General features: G+C 43.9%; 2 protein-coding genes across 5 annotated transcripts; one reads left to right on the forward strand and one right to left on the reverse strand.

The window, feature by feature from the left end:
- Positions 1-810: 810 nt before the first annotated feature.
- Positions 811-10,589, forward strand: fam20a (FAM20A golgi associated secretory pathway pseudokinase). 3 transcript variants are annotated; one of them, XM_035801297.2, is made up of 12 exons: positions 811-919; positions 1,961-2,444; positions 4,114-4,292; positions 4,457-4,507; positions 6,441-6,519; positions 6,642-6,734; positions 8,065-8,180; positions 8,354-8,534; positions 8,736-8,845; positions 9,050-9,131; positions 9,221-9,280; positions 9,474-10,588. In XM_035801297.2, exons 2-12 carry the CDS (start codon positions 2,050-2,052, stop codon positions 9,751-9,753), a joined length of 1,626 nt encoding a protein of 541 aa, XP_035657190.2. In that variant the 5' UTR covers positions 811-919; positions 1,961-2,049; the 3' UTR covers positions 9,754-10,588. The 3 variants fall into 3 exon arrangements, with proteins under 3 accessions (XP_035657190.2, XP_052334011.1, XP_052334010.1); XM_052478051.1 differs by having other exon boundaries at positions 845-919; positions 2,137-2,444; positions 9,474-10,587; XM_052478050.1 differs by lacking the exons at positions 811-919; positions 4,457-4,507 and having other exon boundaries at positions 927-2,444; positions 9,474-10,589.
- An 823-nt stretch (positions 10,590-11,412) lies between these two features.
- On the reverse strand, positions 11,413-21,181 carry prkar1ab (protein kinase, cAMP-dependent, regulatory, type I, alpha (tissue specific extinguisher 1) b). Of its 2 annotated transcripts, none has more exons than XM_035735073.2 (11): positions 21,045-21,181; positions 19,358-19,595; positions 19,002-19,169; positions 18,669-18,760; positions 18,473-18,534; positions 18,315-18,361; positions 17,742-17,900; positions 17,417-17,477; positions 14,271-14,392; positions 14,108-14,189; positions 11,413-13,868 (listed from the first exon to the last, which is right to left on the reverse strand). In XM_035735073.2, exons 2-11 carry the CDS (start codon positions 19,529-19,531, stop codon positions 13,696-13,698), a joined length of 1,140 nt encoding a protein of 379 aa, XP_035590966.2. In that variant the 5' UTR covers positions 19,532-19,595; positions 21,045-21,181; the 3' UTR covers positions 11,413-13,695. The 2 variants fall into 2 exon arrangements, with proteins under 2 accessions (XP_035590966.2, XP_052334014.1); XM_052478054.1 differs by having other exon boundaries at positions 20,975-21,131.
- Positions 21,182-21,311: the final 130 nt, after the last annotated feature.

The following is a 21,311-nucleotide window of genomic DNA, read 5'->3' on the forward strand; positions in this document are numbered from 1 at the left end:
CGTCGTCTGTCTAAATAAAATGCTTATTTTTACATCAAACATTTAGGTTTGTTAGAACAACAATAGCTTCTTATATTTTCATAGTTGTGGTATTCCTAGCACTTCTAGGGAGTGTTCACTTCACTCATTTTAGTGTCTTCACACAGAAGCACTTTAACAGCTAAAAGGTCAGGTTACGGACGCGGTTCGCTAATTTCCAAAATCAATCAAGGAGAGTCTGGGTCCATTTTCTCCTTCTCAGAGAGAGAGTGAAAACCCTCAGAGAATAGGTTCCACACACACACACACACACCCAAACACACGACAGATGTTTCTAAAATACCACAGTAACAACAACACACAGATGGAGTCTGGGAAATACCCTCTGAGTTTCTTGCTGCTCAGGGAATTAGAATAACAAATGTCGTCTACTGTGACTTTTAGTAGTGCCATTGAAGAACCTTTTCACACACTGAAACAGCAGAAGCATAAAAAAGAGTATGAGTGTGAGTGTCTGTCAACGTTGTCTTACTCTGTGTGGGTAGACGTATTCTAGCTCTCTTCACCATGCTCTCTCTCTCTCTGTCTCCCTCTCTCCCTCTTGCAAGTATGACAGAGTAAGGGAGGAGTGTGTCCGTGTGTGTGTGTTCATGGGAAGTGGGATGGGGAGGAAAGTGCTGTTGGAACAGTGCCTCGGAGCTGAACATAGTGAAGCAGAGACGAAAGGAGGGAGGTGTGTAGAGGAGAGGAAGAGTGCGGCAGCAGTGCAGAGGAGAGGAAGAGGGCGGGAGCAGTGTAGAGGAGAGGAAGAGGGCGGGAGCAATGGAGAGGAGAGGAAGAGGGCGGGAGGGAGCAGTCTAGAACAGAGGAGTAAAGGAGAGAAAGACCGAGAGGAGCAGAGGGGAGAGGAAGAGGGGGAGTGGATCTGACTGAGGAACAGGTGAGAGGAGTTGAGATTACAGGAGATGGGTGGAGAATAATAGAATAAAAGAGGTGGAAAGGGGGAGGAGTGGAGAGAGACGAGAGAGAGGTGGAGAGGAGAGAGAATGGAGAAGAAAAGAGGAGAGAGGGTGTTGAGAGTGTTGTGTTCACACCCGACTCACCCAACGGAAGAGAAGAGAGCAGGAGACAGATGACCAGAGACAAGGCAATCCCACTGAGACGGTTGACTTAACACACCCACCAACGCACACACATGCCACACACACATACCACATATACACCACACACACACCACATACACCTAAAGAGAGCAACTCGGCCACATGCACAAAGACTTGTAAATCTGTTCAGACACATGTACAAGCAAACACACAGACAAACACACAGACTTTCACTTTTCTCAGAGAACACTGTTTGCCAGGTCCAGATGAAGAGGAATGTGTTCAGGAGGACGAGAGGCGACCAGGAAACACACACTGGACTTGGACCTGCAATCTCCTACCAACAGGCGTGTAACAAACACACACACACACACACACACACCGTCAGAGCAAGACCAGGAGGACAGAAGCTGGACTGCACTCTACATTCTGCTGTGACAAGAGATAGACACACGCTCTCTTCACACAGCCAAGGACCTCTGCTTGGAGCCACTAAACAACCTGTCACTTGGAGTAACACACTGTCTCTCATCTGATCTGAGTCAGAACGGAACCAAGCACCTGGAACCTAGAACATTGACTGTGTCCAGCACATGCTTTGGGCTTTGACCACGTTCATCCAGGAGGATTGCACACAGACAGAGACCCGGATCTAGCCTCTGACCTCTCACCTGCAGCCTGTGGCTGGCGGTGTGACGGCTTGTCTACTGTGGAGCAGCACCTACTCTATTTCTCTGTTCTCTCTAGTCTCTCTCCTTACATGGTCTCGTTCTTTAGCCTCACTGTCTAGTTTATTATATTTGTCTCTCTCTTCTGTATTTTAAGACTTCTTTGGTTACTCTCTACATCTTCTTGTTCTCTCCCGTGTGTCTCCCTAGCCACTATCTCTGTCCTCCAGTCTTTCTCTCTAGTCTCGCTTCTGTCTCTCCCCTCCATCTTTCTCTCTGTCTCCTTACATCCTCCCGCTATGATGCTGAGGAGAGACCGTCTGCTCCTGTCTGTGACCCTCACAGCCATCTTCACTGCTGACCTCTACTTCGTCCTGCTCCCCAAGCTCCGCCACAGACAACCAGGACCAGATGATGGAGGCTGCATTTGTCCCTCCTCCAGGGGGACTAACTTCACCCTTGCTGGGTACAGCGGCCTCACCACCCCCTGGCCCTCCAACACCACCTCCATGGACCTCCAGGGGATGGGGGTCAGAGCTAAGGACAACCTCACAGAGTTGGGCTCGAAGCTGGAGAGGCTGTTTGCTCAACCCCTGTATAACATCCAGACACCGGAGCTGGTGCGAGAAGAGAGGCTGTTACAGTCTGAAGAGGTAATGGGGTATTACAGGAGGAAGGTCTCGCGCTGGGAGAGGTGAGTACACTACACACAGCCCTGAGTTTAGATATTTCTCAATGTTTTGTTATGGTTGTGATTTAGTTTTGGTGGGACTAGACATGTTAGGAGACGTGTGTTTCCCTACTGTGGCTTCGATGTGGTGGAGGGGTAAGGTCCCTGACATTATGGCTGTGGATCCCTGGCACACGCATAAACACACCGTTCTCTTTCTCCCTCTTCTCTTATTCTCTCACACACACACACACACACACACACGCACAGACACTCAAGCATAAGCACGTCGACGTTTTCTCTTAGGCAAGCTATTTTTCCATAAAGACTAACCCCATAAAATGTCTTTAAAGTCGATGTTGTAAACAGCATTTAATGGTGGTCTGGAACCAGCACTCAAACATAATTTGAGAGCCTATGTCTGGATCTCCCTGTGCTAGGTAAACAAGACCCTTAAACCTGATGAAATCCTTCAAACCTGTGAGAGCTGAACAGTCTGTAGCTGTCTTGGCTCCTGTCTAACAGTGTCCATCACAGCTCAGTGCATTGCCCTCAGAGAGATCCTGTTTGGGCTTCACTGGTGGAAAAACAGAAGAAATATGAAGAGAGGAGATTTCTACCCCCTTAGCTTACTTCTAAATGGCACATAACAATAGATACCCCAGGGCTTAGGGTCTTGCAAAAATCTTGCAGCAGCCTGTTAACAGAAGAGAAATGGACTTAACAAGAGGATGGATGGTTTTCATAGGGACTTCTGGGGAAAGTTTTGACTGTTTTATTTGGAGGCTGAAATAGAGCAGTTATAGTTTACTGGCTTACAAGTCAACCACTACGATTTATGGTGTGTGTGTGTGTGTGTGTGTGTGGCATACAACAATAGTTTGAATCAAGACCACTGAAAGAGGAAGGCGACGTGGTGTTGCAGCCAGCTGCTGGTTCCTAGTTTCTAGTTTCTGGGTTTGTGGTCTCTGGTTGTGGTCTGTGGTCAGCCTTCCTGTGACGACCCCTCCTGTCATCTGACCACAGCAACTGATGATGTTTGAGCGTAGAGAAGCAACCAACCCTCCCACCCACCGCGGTCAGAACTGGCACAACGGTGCACCAATGTCACATGCTTCCCAAACCTCCTTAATGGTTTGAATGTTTGCTTTGGATCCGGGGTGATTCCTGCCCTTACTTTAAGTGTATGTTTCTGTGGGGAAGTGTCAGGAGAGGAGGAGAGGAAGGAAGGGGGATTTCTAAGTGAGGGCGAACAGCTCGGAAGCTTCGAGAGGGAGTCAGAGAGTCCAAGAGAGAGGTGGCGACTGTTTACTAGGCTTTGGTTTGTCTGGAATGCTGCCACTACAAATGTTTTCCTCTGAGAATAATCTGCATGTGTCTTTGACTGATTACCGCTGACTCTATTCTCCTCTGTGGAGATACCCTAAAGGTTTGGATGATTGTTTGTCCGGTGAAGGAACTGTTGTCCTCACAATGGTTGTTGCAAGTGTATTTTTAAAGGCGCTTTCAATAAAGTTTTATTTGATTTGATACTGTATGTGTATCACAGGCTTTCAAGGATAACTCCACTGTTTTGCATACCCTAACTCTGACCTCATTTTGACCGCTTCTCTCACCCCCTCAGGCATACATTATGACGTTGTGCAGCAACGGCAAGGCTATGCATAACCTTAACACCACTGTAACCCCCCAGGCATATGAAGCTGTACAGCGAGGCAGCAACGTTGCTGGAACACCAAGCGACCTTTGACCCTGAGGCCAGCTGGCTGAAGTTCCACCTGGGCATTAATCGCTACGCTCTGTATGCCCGCGAGGACCCCACAATCACCCGCCTGCTGAAGGACATGCAGTCCAACGCCGTCATCAGCGCAGGTTGGACCTGTTGTATGAGCGTTATAACCATTCATATAAGCGGTACTCATATGAGTGTTGCATTATAGTCACTGTCAACAGTGCATGCAGGTGCTATAGGACCCGAAGCTTGAACCATTTATATGATTGTTATAGGTATTCATTGCAGAAATGTCTTTATGTAGATTACACTCAAGACGAAAAGGCCCTCAAAGGAGCGTGTGACTGTACCCGGGGTAAGGTCCAGTGCTGTCTTGTCTACGTATCTGCTCTGTTTTGTTCCTCTATGATTTAGGTGTTTTGTGTTCTGTGGAGGAATATTCTATTCAAGTGATAGAGACTTGTTCATTTCTTCAAACAATCATCTTTATTCAATATCGATTAATTATTGCAACAATTACACCGTCGACTCAACAATCTTGACTGTTGGGTCGAGATCGTACCCTTTACAGACCATGCTGTTCCTTATATACCAGATACCAAGATTGCTCAGTCATAGCTGTTTCAACTCCCCCCATATAGATTGGGGGCACCATAAGCCACTTGGGGTTCATCCTGAGGTCACCTGCTGCTGGTATTGTCTCCCAGATGCCAGAATAATTAGGACTACTGAGGCCTTTGTTCTGTTCCTCCAGGCTCTCTCTATCTCAGTGACACCCACCACATCTGATCTATGGTACGCCAGCTGTAGGTTTTTATCACCAGGCCATCACTTAATCAGTTCCCAGCCCAAGCTCCATAAAGACTCCTCTCAGTTAACTCAGAAAGGAGAGAGAACCATACTCTGTTAAATAAAACAACCATTTGGTGCATAAATATAACATCATCTTACAATCCTGCTACCACAGTTCTAAGATGCATTCCATTTGCTTAAAAATGTTCCCACGAGGACAGGGAGAGAAAAGGGAGAGAAAAGAGAGAATCAGTTGACACAGTCATCTTCATGACTGGTTCTTTTGTAGTTTTGCTCCCTGTGTTATTTCCTTTGGTGCTCAGCCGTGCTATCAGAACCGAACACCCAGTCGCAGGACTGACAAGACTTTTGTTTTCATCTGGTTCCAAGCCCCATAAATTAGCATCATTTTAATTTCTCACACTCTCCAGATCTTCATAAGTCACATCCCTGGAGACAGAGAGCAGAGACCGACTTATTTAGTTCAAAAGAAGAGTGTTCTTTAAAAAGCTTTATCTCATGAAGCAGGAGAGTGGGGAGTTGTTACAACAGCCCACACACCGGCAATCTCCACAGCTTTGCTATACCTTCCAGCAACAAACAACTCAGACCATGGATACACACTCACACACTCACAGAGAGACAGACAGACACACACACAACAATCTCATCTAACAGGGCCTGCAGCCGGCTGCATTCCAAGATTTGTAGAGCTTCCAACCACACTCCCTAAAAACACACAGGTGTCTCCAACCTCAGCAACAACACAAACACACTTCCAAGAACCCAAAATCACTCTATTCCTCTGTCCCTCTTTTAAAAAGAAAATGGCTTTTTCAACCACTTCTTCTTGAACAGTTGAAATAGCGACAATGTCCCCTTTGCACTTCAAAGCTTGTTTGTGTCTGTTTGATTTCCCTCCAGTTAAACACAGCGGAAAGAGATTGTAAACTATTAATAAGCCAGAACTTCAGAAGACTGAGCTGAGTCAGCTGGAATCAGGAGGAGAAGTGTGTATCTTTATGGTTACTGGTTAGCCTTGCTTTCTGCCACGGTATGTTAAATACCCTGACATACTAGAGAAACCGTACTGAGTGTAGTTCTCCATCTGTGGAACCATTACAGCCTCTGTCATGGTCTTATCACTGGGAACAGGTCCAGGCTGAAACAGATCTAGAGCAGATAAAATAATATCCAACAGAATCAAATAGAAACCCCAAGGATTCAAGCTGCAAAATAAACTTGGGTCAGATTTCCGGCCAACTATGTGTTTTTTGGATAGGATTTTTAGCGAGCTTAGCTTTGCCAAGCTTTCTCTCTGTACGAGACGAAGAGCTGCCGAGAGAGACACAGAAACTGAAGGCAGGTGGTTGGCTGAGTGATTGGTTAGAGAAAAGGCCTTGTTTAGTTAATTTAATTTCTGATCCATCACTGTCTCTCTCTCTTTATCTTTCATGTTCTTTCTCTATCTCTTTCTCTCTCTTTCTCGGTATCAGTGGTAAAGCCCAGTGGATACCACCTCAAGCTGGCCCTGAAGATGCAGAACTATGGCAAGGCCATGTTCAAACCCATGAGGTGATTGTTTTTTGAGGAAATCAATCAGGGGGAGTGCTCTGGTTTGTAGTGATATTTTGAACAGTACTGTAGTTATATGAACCAATCGTTAGCAACTCTCTCCTCTCATCTCCTTCTCTCAGACAGCAGAGAGACCAGGAGACTCCTGATGATTTGTTCTACTTCGTCGACTTCCAGAGACACAATGCTGAGATTGCTGCCTTTCACCTGGACAGGTAACCTTGGCAACCTGTACTCTCCTCATATTTATTTAATTTTGTTTTATTCAACCTTATCTTACCTGGAACTCTCTCGCCGATTCAATCTATTTTCTGAGAAAGCATATAAGAACCCTTCAAATTGAATGATTTTCAAGCATACTGTATTTCCCAAGTTGCCTCCCAACAAACAGATCCTAAAATGTGTACCTCTGTATACCTTTGACTGTGAAAGAGTGTCCTTGGGGAGACTAAGGCCTTTCCACTATTTCAACATGTCTCCTTCCCAAGCCAAGCATTTCATTTCCACAGACTTAGGTGTAATTACTGCTATCTACTGTAAAGCCTCTCTAAACTCCATGCCTCCAGGTTACTGCACATTAACTGAAGTGAGTCATCAGTCACATACAGTCATTTGAGTCACAGCTTATGAACCCAAAACCACACAAGACAGCAAGTCAACGTGGTTGATATACCTTAACGCACGACAACATTATGGATGGGTGTACATGGGTGTCGGCTAATAAAGCTCAGAGAAGTTATCAAGTTATTACGTTCCATACATTTTTACCTCACAATATACCATTTATTCCATTTCGAATTTCACGAAGTGGAAAGGAAGAGAAATAAAACAAAGACTAAATGCTCGGTTATCATTCATGAATTGAACACTGTGACTGTACACTACAGTACTGTCTAAGACTAGATACTGTATGTCTAGTATGTCTGTGTGTTCCCACCAATGTCTGTGTTGTGTCTCTGTCTCTGTGTTGTACCAGAGGCTTTATCATTATAAGGCCCAATCAGCAGGTGAGATATGCAGCACCTCAATAACATCTCCAGTATTTAGTCTCAGATACACACACTGATGACTGTTACTGAGACACACAATTCTGACAGACTGTAAATATGGCCCTGGGGGCTGTTGCCACACGTCAACAACTGCTAGACTACACCGCGGGGAACAGAGGCAATTACATAGGCGTTATTATGGATAAAAATCTATAAAGTTGAATTCAATTCCTGTGACTTTGTGTATGTCAACTGAGGTGAGAGATTGCAGGAGCTATGAGTTCATCTGACTTTCTATTGTTTGTTCTGTTCAGAATGGAACTCTTTATTCTCGAATTCGGAGTAGTAGAAGATGTATGAGTTTGTATTTCATGTATTTAATAATAATAATAATAATATATGCCATTTAGCAGACGCTTTTATCCAAAGCGACTTACAGTCATGTGTGCATACATTCTACGTATGGGTGGTCCCGGGGATCGAACCCACTACCCTGGTGTTACAAGCGCCATGCTCTACCAACTGAGCCACAGACTCTTATCTTTCTCTCACCTAGAATCCTGGACTTCCGGAGGGTACCGCCGGTGGTGGGCAGGCTGGTGAATTTGACGGGGGAGATTCTCCTGACCACTCACAATGAGGACCTAAGGAGTGTGTTCTTTACCTCTCCAGGTAGGCATTACCCTACTAGAGCAATATAGTTCCATAATAAGACAATTTGGCTTGAGAGTCTACACACCTGCTACTTAGATCTTAATGAATCAGTCTGTGATTAAAAGACGAGGATGAATACTGATGGTTTCAACTAATCTACAGTATATCTATGTATATTCTCTTTCAAACAGCGAACAACACGTGTTTCTTTGCTAAGTGTCTGTACGTGTGTAAGACGGAGTATGCAGTGTGTGGGAGCCCTGACCTGCTGGAGGGCTCCATGTCAGCCTACCTCCCCGGTCTCAGCATTGCCCCTCGTATCTCCATCCCCAACCCGTGGATACGATCATACACCTTCACTGGCAGGGAGGAGTATGCATACAACCCTTACTTAACCCTGAGACCTACTGTCATCTCTTCCCATAATACCAATTTGGAGCCTCTCATTTCCATTTTGAAAGTGATCCATTTGACTGTATTTTGATACAGTAATATGGCAGACTGAACATCTTGGTACAATGAATATCTTGTTATACTATCTTGTTACAATCTGCATGTGTCTGTCTCTACCAGGTGGGAGGTGAACCCCTTGTACTGTGACACCATAAAGCAGCTGTATCCCTACAACTCAGGGAACCGACTGCTCAACATCATAGACATGGCCATCTTTGACTTCCTTATTGGTATGTATATGACCACCCATCACCCCTGATGGATCCCTGTCCTTGTTCCATATGACACCCTATTCCCTATGTAGTGCACTGCCTTTGTCTATACATTGAATAAACACACTGTGTCACAAATGACTCCCTATTCCCAATTACAGTGCACTACTTTTGTCTGTAGCCCTATGTGAGTGAATATTTGTTCTTGGCACTCTCCCTCAGGTAACATGGACAGGCACCATTATGAGATCTTCACCAAGTTCGGCGATGAAGGTTTTCTTCTTCACTTTGACAATGCCAGAGGGTGGGTACTAGAGTTGCTTTATAACTTCAGTCATTGCACAATGGAATAGTTCTAGTTCCCTTATGATGACATCACTTCCTGTGTTTCAGGTTTGGGAAGCATTCTCAAGATGAGATGTCCATACTGGCTCCACTGTCACAGTGCTGCATGTAAATATGGAGAGCATACACTATAGTCACTAACACAGATGAACTAACACCAACATTGAACCTGTATTCATATTTAACTTGGCATGGCAACTCTCGAGTCAAGTCTCACTCTCTGCCTATCTCTCCCTCATTCTCTCTCCCCCTCTTCACCTCCATCCCTCCCCTCCCTCTACCCCATCACCTCACCTCTCAGTATAAAGCGTTCCACGTTACTGCGGCTGCAGCTCCTCTCCCAGGACCGCTACAGGCTCAGTGACGTGATGAGGGAGTCCCTGGGAGGAGACGCACTGCAGCCGGTCCTTACTGAGCCCCACCTGCAGGCCCTGGACCGCCGGCTGCAGCGCGTCCTGAAGACAGTCCACAGGTGTGTGCGCAGGCTGGGAGAGGCTCAGGTGATCACCACAGACTTTGTTGATACCTCCGCCATGCCTGAGTCTGTCAAACCAGTGTCTGTGCCCAACAAGGAGAGGTAACTAAGGTTAACAAGGATTTCAAAAGAAGTGCACTATAATAGGGGAAGAGGATGACATTTTGGACGTATCCCCAAGTCCTATGAGGGGAGGTAACATAAGACCAAGGACAGCCTGAGGACCATGATGGCAGGTGACCTTGTCCTGTAAAAGCAGGAACCACAGGGTCTGGTCCCTCTCACCGAGTAATGCATTCCGAACTAGTCTTTGAAGTCAAACCTTTGGAATGATACGGTCTGCTTTGACAATAGAAAGCAGCACTGCTTTCCTGCACTGTCAAAATGTCACACATGGCCTTGGGCTATGAGGTCACCTGAGGTCACCTTCCACCCTCTCTGGAGATCCCCTCTGCCTTGCAGTGCATTGAAATGGACCTACTGTATCAGTGTGTCAAAGGAGCCAAATGACTGTGGAAGAAGCACTGGATAATGTAAGATGATTTCTGCTTTTTCACAATTTACACCCTTCTTCAGTACTCTGTCATTTCAATTTCATTTCAATGATTGCACATCAGTTCTGTGAAGTAACCTTGTGCCAACAGATATTTAATCAAATATACATTTGTAAATAAAGGTTATGATTTGGGGTGATCCATTGAATAAAACTTTAATACGAAGAAATTATGACACTTCAATACTCCTTACATTTCTACTGCTTTCTGTTGTGTAACTGTTTTGATTGATCTGGATTCACATTAGACACACATAGTGAAAGTTAAAAGGAAAGACAAACTGAGAGAAAGTGCATGGATGAAAAAGAAAGTGTGTGTATGAGGTGTTTCTTCCTACAGGAAAGTGTTACCTATTAAAACTCCATTGAAACGGCCCATGGTTTTTCCAGATAGCACGTAGACGTCTAATGCCCGTCTGTCTCATCAAGAGGTGGCTGTCTCTATTTAATCAGGTATCTGTCTGTCTGTCTGCCCTTTAAGTACTTTCACAACCACAACACACCCTGCCATAAATACCTCATCATCGTCACAGCTACAGTACTGTATGTGTACATGCATCTTATACTTTGTTCTAACTAGTCTGAAACAAAGTATTGTCTTCAAACAACATTCTGTTTGATGCCATTTCATCTCAACATTTGCTCCGAGCTGTTCTCATTGTTGTCAAATCCAATGCATCCTGATGTTTTTGAAGAGGGAGAATAACCACAACTATTTTAAAGAGCCTGAGTAAATGAAATCACACCAAATGAAGTTGGGCTTCTGTCCAACAATGCTGGAGGGAGCTTATGGAAGACTGTTTTATAAGGTGTCAGCAGCAAAAACGCTCAGAACATTTATTGGTTGTGCAACAGTGACTGATCTTAAATGCATGCAGGAGTGGGTTCTGGGTATACTAACTTTATGAGCTCTCCAATGAAGTGGGTGGCTTTCTTTCATCCACCGACAGTTAAACATCTAATTTCACCAAACACCTATAGGCTACAGTGGAATCCTTTTCTCATCTATTTTCTTCATATGCACTGAACCAATAAAACAGAATGTCAAGAGGCCCTCCTGGAGATTTGCCTTCACCTGTCGGATCAAGTGATTAAAGGAAACCACTGAAGAATATTGAGAAGAGGTACTACACTGCCCTCCAGAGTGAGGACTATTCATTAATATTATCGTATGGACATATTCAGACAACCAATGAGTAAATGACTCAGCCGGTGATTTTACCTTTTATTGCTTAAACTGCCATCTGAAACAATCTATACCAAAAGGATAAATGTCTTTGCACATACATGAAGTCAAACCGAGTACAGTCATTGGGTAGAATATAAAAAGAATGGTCCTCAGATGACCTGCAGCTCTCAGAGCCTGCTGCAGGCCGCACAAACTTGCTGAAGGGCTAGCAGGAGTGCCTACGCCCAGGTTACATAAGCTAAGGCAAATTGGGTCAATTGCAGTGTGCCTACTAGTTAGTAGTAATCTTGTGGTGATGTGTTTTACCACATCAGTACTTCTATGTTGATTGCTATGTGACAGACGAAACACAAGCAAATCATTGGTGGGAGTTTGAACTGTCAGCAAATAGACGACTGCAAAATTCCATAACATCAACGGAATCTGAAAGCACGACAAAGGTTTTGGACCAAGTAGGCAACACTGCAATCGACTCAGGATCATGTTGATTGGTTTGGACATACAAACAAACGGTTACACAAGTCAATCCATCCATCCAATCAGCCATACTGTTTTGTACACCAAGATTAAGATTGGAAACATGACAGAGCCTAAACAAGGAGAACACCTCAGAAAGGGATAATAGCATTACCGTATGTAAAGGTACTTTCTGTAAGAAGGGGGTGAGGGGCAAGCTGTGGGGCAGGAGTGCAAAGGAATACAACCTTGAGACTATATATTTCTGAAGGAGTTAATAGGGAAAAAAAATGCTAAATACATTTGTCAGAATTACATTGCATTCTTAAGATTGAAGGGGTGAAACTGTTTGACCAACACAGGGAATACCAGTTTGAGAATACGCTTTCATTCACACCATCTCATCACCTTACATTATGCTGTAGGTGAGCATAAAGTAGATCACAGATTGCTTCAAAAACACATTCAAATAATTCTCACAAAGCTTTAACAGCGAAGCCGCTTTAAAATAAATATATAATCTTAAAACGCAAGATTTCTTTTGCTTGTTTAACTTCAGTGCTCAAATACATAAATAATTGAAAGTCTTAAAACCCATAAAACAATCTACAATTTGGAGACTTAAAATGCTAATTATTTTAAAGCCCTTTCGCCTACTTTTAAAAGGTTAACCCCTTACATTTTTCACAATACAACTACATACTGTTTTGTCAGTTGACAAGAAGCATTTATTTACGCTGTGGCACTGAACACCTAAAATAGAATTTATGGAAAAATAAGCATTTACAAAAAGACATTTAAAACGTACTTAAGATTACCATCACTCCAAACCATATAGCGTAACATTAGTTTGTTCAGTCAATAAAGATAATAATACCTTTAATAATAATTGAATAACTATAGAATAATTCTGTTTAAAGAATTTTAGTGATTAAATTATTTGGTGTATACTGAAAAATGATGAATACTGAAATACACTAATACTCCATGTTTTCCCCCCATTGTAGCCAATAATGTACCAACCAAACAGAGGTGAGTGTTAACATGGTGATAGATACTTTCTGTTTTGAGTTCCACTGTTTCGGACTATAGAATAAGAATCTTCTATGGGTTCCGAGTTGTGAAAAGAATTATCAACATTTGGCACTAGTTTGATAGCTGTACAACAGAAAACCTTCTGGTTGCATTAAGTTGTACAAACGCTCTCAAACTAGATAAAACAATAGTGAATTAGATTGATGGCACAATCAATGGAAACAATATGAGAAATGTAAAAATAAATTTGATTTAATGTAGCAATGGAGGATAAACAGGAGATCATAACATGAAAGCTACATAAGAAATTAGATGGAATCCTTATGCTTCCAGCATTCTTTTCATTCTGAAAGGAAAAATGTGAGAATGCCAAACTTGACACTTTTATATGGAACCAAAATATCTGCATAATATTCATCATGGATCCTTACTTCACCATGTTTGATTGTCCCATCTTATCATTGGCCTGGCCTAACCTCGGCCAATCCCCTACTAATCACTGTTCGGGTTTAAATTAGAGTAAAAAATATATATAAATATCAGTGAATGCAGTGAAGGCATACTGTATGAAGCTGGTACATGTAACAAACTGCAACATAACTGTTCCTGTATGGGTGACTAGGATGGCTAGCTGATGGGTAGCATAAAATGAATATGAGGTTTTAAAAACAGCTGACGCAAACGGATTACCAAATGAATTGACATTGAAGTAAAATTGCATTGGTGGACCCTGGGTCTAAAAGAGGGGGGTTATGGGGTTACATAGGGGATTAGGGGTTACAGGGGATTAGGGGTTACAGGAGAGGGTAAACCCCTCAGACAGACAGTGAAACAAAGCTGTTGTACTGTTGGATGTTGCGTTTGAGAATGTCCGAGCAGGGTCCGAGGACGCGTTCGAACCGTGGTCGGTCCAGCTTCACACACTTCAGAGGACCGCGGGCGACCACAGTGGCAGCACGGGGACGGTTCATCAGCAGGGCAATCTCACCTGGGAGAACGGAGTACATGGTCAGTACAAAACAGGCTTCACAAATTGGGTTAATTTCTGCTAATATAACACCTAAATATGTAAGAGGCTTGCCAAATCTGGTTAGAGCTTTGTGCTTTTCTCATCATATCACCTTAAAAATGTGAGATTCAGGCTTATATAGTGCATATACAAACAAATGAAGAAAGAGAGTTGATGAGAAGAGAGGGAGAGCTGAAGCCTGAGCAGGTTCTTCTTACCAAAGTAGTCAGAAGGTTGTAATCTCCCAACCTCCACAAACTCCTCGTTCTCAGAGCGACGCTGCAACACAGCTGCAGAGCCCTACAGAACACAAACATCAGGGTAGTGTTCAGTAGGGAGAACCGAAACAAACTAAATGAAACCCTAGAGTGACGTACATACCTCCAGTATGATGAAGAACTCGTCGCCAGGCTCTCCCTGCACCACGATCTTCTGTCCGTCATCAAACTGCACCGGCTCCAGAGAATCTGCCACCGTCAGACGCTCCCATTTGTCCAGAGACTCTAAGGGGATGGAATCACAAGACAGGGACATAAGTGACATCACAATAAAGAAACCACACACTGTACACCTAGGTGGTGGAGGAAGAGTTGTTAACGTGACTTGAAAGCCACTGTATGCATGTGGCTATAATCAGGGCCTAAAATGAACATCCGCCACCTGCTAAATGGAGGGTAGATTTGGGCATTGGTGGGTAAAGATGTCTATTTCACTAATCACGTTGCCGGGTGGTCAGTCCTCCACAATGCAAGCATTTCACTTGCATTTGTGAATAAAAATGGTCAAGTATGATCACATTTATAGTCAAATGCTGCAGTAGATTTTATCAAAATATTTATGCCATGTTTCATAGATAGGGAAAATAACTTAAAAAAGTAAAAGTACTATGAATCCTATATAGCCTATCCCACCTCGCGCTGCAACACTGCCTGGCTAGGGGCTGTAAGCACATGAAGAGCTGAGTCAAATATTCATTTTTAGAAGCGCAGGCATAAAAGTTGGTCTAATTTACTTGAAACGAAAGTCTACTGAAGTGAAACTTTGTCATTGTGTTTCTTGGCTATTTACATAGTTTTGTTCACAAGCCGGGGTTGTTTTTCCAATGTTTGAGTTTCAACTGCTAGGTAAGAGAAGATAACGTTATTACCTGTCAGACTCAATCTCACAGGCACAAACATGACTGGAGTTGCATTACCACGGTAACATCCTGCCTTTTTGTGTCATCTAATATTTTGGTTAAAAGACAGGTCACAAAAAATGTAATGAAACAAATACCACATTTCTTCTTACGAATAATACATGTATTATTTTAGAAACATTACAAAGCATGCTCATCTGTTTTTTTGTGTAACTTTAGCAGAAAATAATATATTTTGGCTGGTAAAAAATCTGAGTGAATGGTAGATTTAAAATATATATATATATATTCTTGGGTGATGCTACAAGCTTGGCACACCTGTATTTGGGGAGTTTCTCCCATTCTTCTCTGCAGATCCTCTCAAGCTCTGTTCTGTTGGATGGGGAGCGTCGCTGCACAGCTATTTTCAGGTTTTTCGAATCGGGTTCAAATCCGGGCTCTGGTTGGACCACTCAAGGACATTCAGAGACTTGTCCGAAGAAAACGCAGGAGTGGCTTGGCTGTGTGCTTAGGGTCGTTGTCCTGTTGGAAGTTGAACCTTCACCCCAGTCTGAGTGCTTTTTCCATCAAGGAGCTCTCTGTACTTTGCTCCGTTCATCTTTGCCTCGATCCTGACTAGTCTTCCAGTCCCTGCAGCTGAAAAACATCCCCACAGGATGATGCTGCCACCACATGCTTCACCGTAGAGATGGTGCCAGGTTTCCTCCAGATGCGACGCTTGGCATTCAGGTCAAAGAGTTCAATCTTGGTTTCATCAGACCAGAGAATCTTGTTTCTCATGGTCTGAAAGTCCTTTAGGTGCCTTTGGCAAACTCCAAGTGGACTTTCATGTGCCTTTTACTGAAGAGTGGCTTCTGTCTGGCCACTCTACCATAAAGGCCTGATTGGTGGAGTACTGCAAAGATGGGAGAACCTTCCAGAAGGACAACCATCTCCACAGAGGATCTCTGGAGCTCTGTCAGAGTGACCATCGGGTTCTTGGTCACCTCCCTGACCAAGGCCCTTGTCCCGCGATTGCTCGGTTTGGCCGGGCGGCCAACTCTAGGAAAAGCCTTGGTGGTTCCAAACTTCCTCCATTTAAGTATGATGGAAGACAATGTGTTCTTGGGGACCTTCAATGTTGCAGAATTTGTTGGTACCCTTCCCCAGATCCGTGCCTCGACACCATCCAGTCTCGGAGCTCTACGGACACCATCCAGTCTCGGAGCTCTACGGACACCATCCAGTCTCGGAGCTCTACGGACACCATCCAGTCTCGGAGCTCTACGGACACCATCCAGTCTCGGAGCTCTACGGACACCATCCAGTCTCGGAGCTCTACGGACACCATCCAGTCTCGGAGCTCTACGGACACCATCCAGTCTCGGAGCTCTACGGACACCATCCAGTCTCGGAGCTCTACGGACACCATCCTGTCTCGGAGCTCTACGGACACCATCCTGTCTCGGAGCTCTACGGACACCATCCTGTCTCGGAGCTCTACGGACACCATCCTGTCTCGGAGCTCTACGGACACCATCCTGTCTCGGAGCTCTACGGACACCATCCTGTCTCGGAGCTCTACGGACACCATCCTGTCTCGGAGCTCTACGGACACCATCCTGTCTCGGAGCTCTACGGACACCATCCTGTCTCGGAGCTCTACGGACACAATCCTGTCTCGGAGCTCTACGGACACAATCCTGTCTCGGAGCTCTACGGACACAATCCTGTCTCGGAGCTCTACGGACACAATCCTGTCTCGGAGCTCTACGGACACAATCCTGTCTCGGAGCTCTACGGACACAATCCTGTCTCGGAGCTCTACGGACACAATCCTGTCTCGGAGCTCTACGGACACAATCCTGTCTCGGAGCTCTACGGACACAATCCTGTCTCGGAGCTCTACGGACACAATCCTGTCTCGGAGCTCTACGGACTATTCCGTTGTCCCCATGGCTTAGTTTTTGCTCTGACATGCAGTGTCAACTGTGGGATCTTATATAAACAGGTGTGTGCCTTTCCAAATCATATCCAATCAATTGAATTTACAGGTGGACTCAAATCAAGTTGGAGAAACATCTCAAGGATGATAGATGGAAACAGGATGCTCCGGAGTTCAATTTCACATCTCATAGCAAAGGGTCTGAATACTTATGGAAATATCGTTATTTTTTATTTTTAATACATTTGCTAAAATTTCTAAAAACCTGTTTTCGCTTCGTCATTATGGGCTATTGTGTGTAGACAATTTTAGAATAAGGCTGTGACATAACACAATGTTGAAAAAGTCAAGGTGTCTGAATGCACTGTACATGCCAGTGGCTGGTGGACCAATTTTTGTTAACAGTGGCTATTATTATTATTATGAGCAGAAATGTCAAAAAGCTAAATAAACAGTGAACCTTACCTAAGATGGAAACTTTGCTGAGGAACTCCTCGTACATCTTCCTCTTCCTCAAAGTGCTTCCCTGTAAAGAATAACAACAAGTCATAATGTTTATTCCTGAGTTCTGACAATTGTTGTAAGCCTTCAAACATCATGTATAAACTGGTCATACGGATTGCCTTCTGTAGTTGTCTGTATTTTCAATTCGTAAAATCCAGCAGTTATAAAAATACAATTTAAAAATCGCAGCAATTCTACATGTCCCTACTCATCGTTAATCACTCCAAATGTAAATCAAAGCATGTCAGTCAGGTGAAGTGTCAGAGCAGAGCAGGGCAAGGCTCACCATGAGTATCCTCCTGTAGCTGTCTCTGTCGATGCCCCACAGTTTGACGTTGCTCTTGGCTCGGACAGTGGCAGCCCTGGGGGTGCCGTAGATCAGGGCCAACTCTCCGAAGCTGCCCCCCTCCCCGATACTGGTCACACACTCGTTGTTCACATACACCTGGCAGGAAGGGGGAGAAGAGTATTTAGACATTAAGATCAGGTAACGTCGGCGTGTTACTGTCTCTATTAGATGTTGTTCACTGCCTATGTGTAAGTTGTTTCTTGTATGATATAGAAATAATGTGACGTAGCCATACAATTAGAATGCTAGATCTATGAGAGTAGGCGTCGCTAAGGTAACAGATAATAGGATCTGAATAGCAAAGTAACATATGACAACAAAAAACAGTCTGAAAAGACAGTTGCAAAAATAATCCTGTCACATTCAGGAGGGAAAAAAACAAGGCAAGCTTTCAACTTGGGGGCCTGTTTTTTATCAAACTGGAATGCTTGTGTGAGAATGTTGGTTTATTAATACAAGAGTCATTGTGCAAAAAATGTGTGTGTTCCTAAAATACATCAAGAGACTTACATCCGTCTCTCCTTGGTCGATGACGTAGAAATTATCTCCCTCATCACCTGAGAGAGAAGGAAGACATTGTTAATCTTTTCTCTGGAATAAAAAGACAGTAGACTTCAGGTCTACTTGAATTTCCACTGAATCAAAAGGACAATGAGAACCTACTGTACCTTGCATAATAACAGTCTCTCCAGCGATGTAGGTAACTGAAAACATGGCGTCAAAGATGTCGCTGTGAATAAAGATTGTGTTTGTAAAGTTTCAGGTTTGTGTCATGATCAGTGGGATTGATCTAAACTCACATTGACAACCAATCTTTACAGACAAATCAAGGAAAATTAACAACAAAGCCTGTTAACAACATACCTCCTCTCGTTGTCATCCAAGTGAGAGAAAAGCACATTCTTTTCGATAGCTTTAGCTAGGGCAGCCATTGTTTTGTAGTCTTTAGGAATGACCTTGAAAACAAAAACCATCCATGTTTAAGCAAATCACCCTAAGTATTCACAAAATCTCCAGCCAGCCTATAGATATGACTGTAAGTAGAGAATATTGTTTTGTGGGATCGTCTACATGACTGCATTTTGTCAGATCCTTTGTTGTTTTAGTAGAGCCATGCTTTTCAAGATGAAGTTTTTATGTGTGCAGTTGTGTGATGTATGCGTACGGTATGTTGTATGAGTGTCTGTGCATCCTCACCTTTCTGACATAGGATGCAGCGTCCTCCTCTGTGTAGACCTCAGCACTGATGGCTCCTCTCCGCCGGCGACCCTTGACAACAGGGTTCATGGGAGGAGATACCTCCTCATCCCGGGAGTCAGAACGGCTGCTGGCCTTCTGCTGGTTCAGGATTTGCTTGGCCTCCTCCTGCATGGTTCACAGGTCAGAGGTCACACACAGCCAATCAGCTGCCAGGGCAAGACTTTACAATATAAAGGCACTACAATTATAAAACTAGTTTCATGTAAGGCCATGGGCCTGGAGGCACACAGCTGGATGAAGCACACAGCTGGATGATGCCCACAGTTGGACACACACTACCCGCCCAGACTCACATTCTCCAGCCTCTCGAAGTACTCTCTGAGGAAGGCCATGGGTCTGTCAGGCCTAGAGGTACACAGCTGGACGATGCAGTCCTTCAGCAGCTGCTGGATGTTGTGTTTCTGCACGTACAGCTCACACTCCCTCAGACTCCTCTCCTCCTCGCTGCTCGTACTGCCCGACGCCATCACGATTGAAGACGCGTTACTGCTCTGCTACGACCTGGTGAACTGGCGAATTCTGGCCTCGAAACTAGAGATTGAGAGAGACAACTTGGATTGCTTCTATTACGCGTACTTCTATTACGCGTATATATATATTTTTTTAAATAGTTACAATCTTCTTCTAATGTGGTTGTTATAGTCTTATAACATCTGATAACTGGCTAAAATGCAGATGTGAGAGGGGGGGGGAAGAGAGGGAGGGACTAATTGGAAGGGGTTAGAGGAAGGGAGGGAGAGTGTGAGACAGAAAGAAAAAGAGATAGGCATTTCAGGGATGCTTGAGGGTAACTTGGTCATATGATGTGATTAAGTCTTAAGTGGTGGTAAACAGATAGGCCCAAACAACAAAACTGTATCCTTGTTTGATGGGGGAAGAAAAGTTACATTTCTTATCAGTTTCATCATGCTGAGGTCTGGATTACTGTGTATCATATGCCATTTAAATAGGACCATGTCATTACTAATCTGTCAAAGTAGATTTAGATTTATAATATTGACCCCCCCAAAAAATGGAGCCAGTAGCAAGTATGACATGCTGCTTTACTACAAACGAGAGGATCTGGTGCACAATGCAACCCTTTGGTGGTGTACCCAAGTACAGATCATGAAGAGTCAAATGATAGAAACAACCATTTACATCAAGTATCAATAAAATAAATAGCTAACCGAGCTACTGCTGATTAGGATTTCAGACAGTTCTTGAACGTCCTGCTATTTAGCAATGTTTTTTGCTCTGGCGTTTTCAATACTGCCCATGAACTGTCTCCTGGAATATATATATGCCATGGAATAATATGACAGACACCCCCCACCAAAAAGAAAAACATTCAAAATGACCTTGCTTTCAAAACGTTGACTGGAGCAGTAACGTTACAACTTCGTTAAATTAGAAGGCAAACTATGGTTGGCTACCAACAAACATGGAAAACAAGGTACATTTCGGTTGCATCAATGCTAGCTAGCCAGGCAACTCTGATAATATAGTTGTTAAAGATACAACGCTACGTTAGCTAGGAGCATAAGAGATGACAGAAACCAATACCTAACTGCCCTGGCCTATAATACTCTACCGTTAGCCATCTAACGTTACTATAGTTAGTACGCATCAGATGGCTGTTTGATCGCACCTTACTAGTAGTACGTTAGCGAACTTAAATAAACATAATCATGACGAAGCTAGCTTGCTAAAACTGTATTGATGGATATCAAATCTATCAACCAGCTAGGTAGCTAGAAACCTAGTTGGCATTTTGGCCTGCAAAGCCAGTCAGTCCAGAGATACTTCAATTCTGGCCAGTCTTGCCAATGACGCCATCTTGAGCTCTATCATAAACAAATACAAGGCGGAGGCTACATATCCCGCGATCGCAATGGCATCAATTTCAAACTATGTGGCGCAATACTTACAAGAATCCGCAAATTATTGGCGAGCCCTTTGACACTAACTCGGATTTGGATGTTATTTCCACAAGCTCACCAAATATCTCCCTTCGATTTTTCCAAAAACTTGGACCGCTGCCCCACCGGATATGGGGTTAGAACCAATCACGAGCCGTCATTGACGTCAATTCGCCTCATTCTGACACGTGAGCCGTAACCCTTGGCAACATTAAAGGGGAACGCATGGAAATCATGACGTCAATGGGAAATCAATGGCAGATATAAGGACCTGATAGCCTCATTAATTTCTCATGAACGGTGGAGCGTCCTCTATTCAAATAGTACTGTAATGACCCTCGACCTT

The sequence above is a fragment of the Oncorhynchus keta genome, chromosome 24 (genome assembly GCF_023373465.1).
Source record: "Oncorhynchus keta strain PuntledgeMale-10-30-2019 chromosome 24, Oket_V2, whole genome shotgun sequence".
NCBI classification, from domain to species: domain Eukaryota; kingdom Metazoa; phylum Chordata; class Actinopteri; order Salmoniformes; family Salmonidae; genus Oncorhynchus; species Oncorhynchus keta.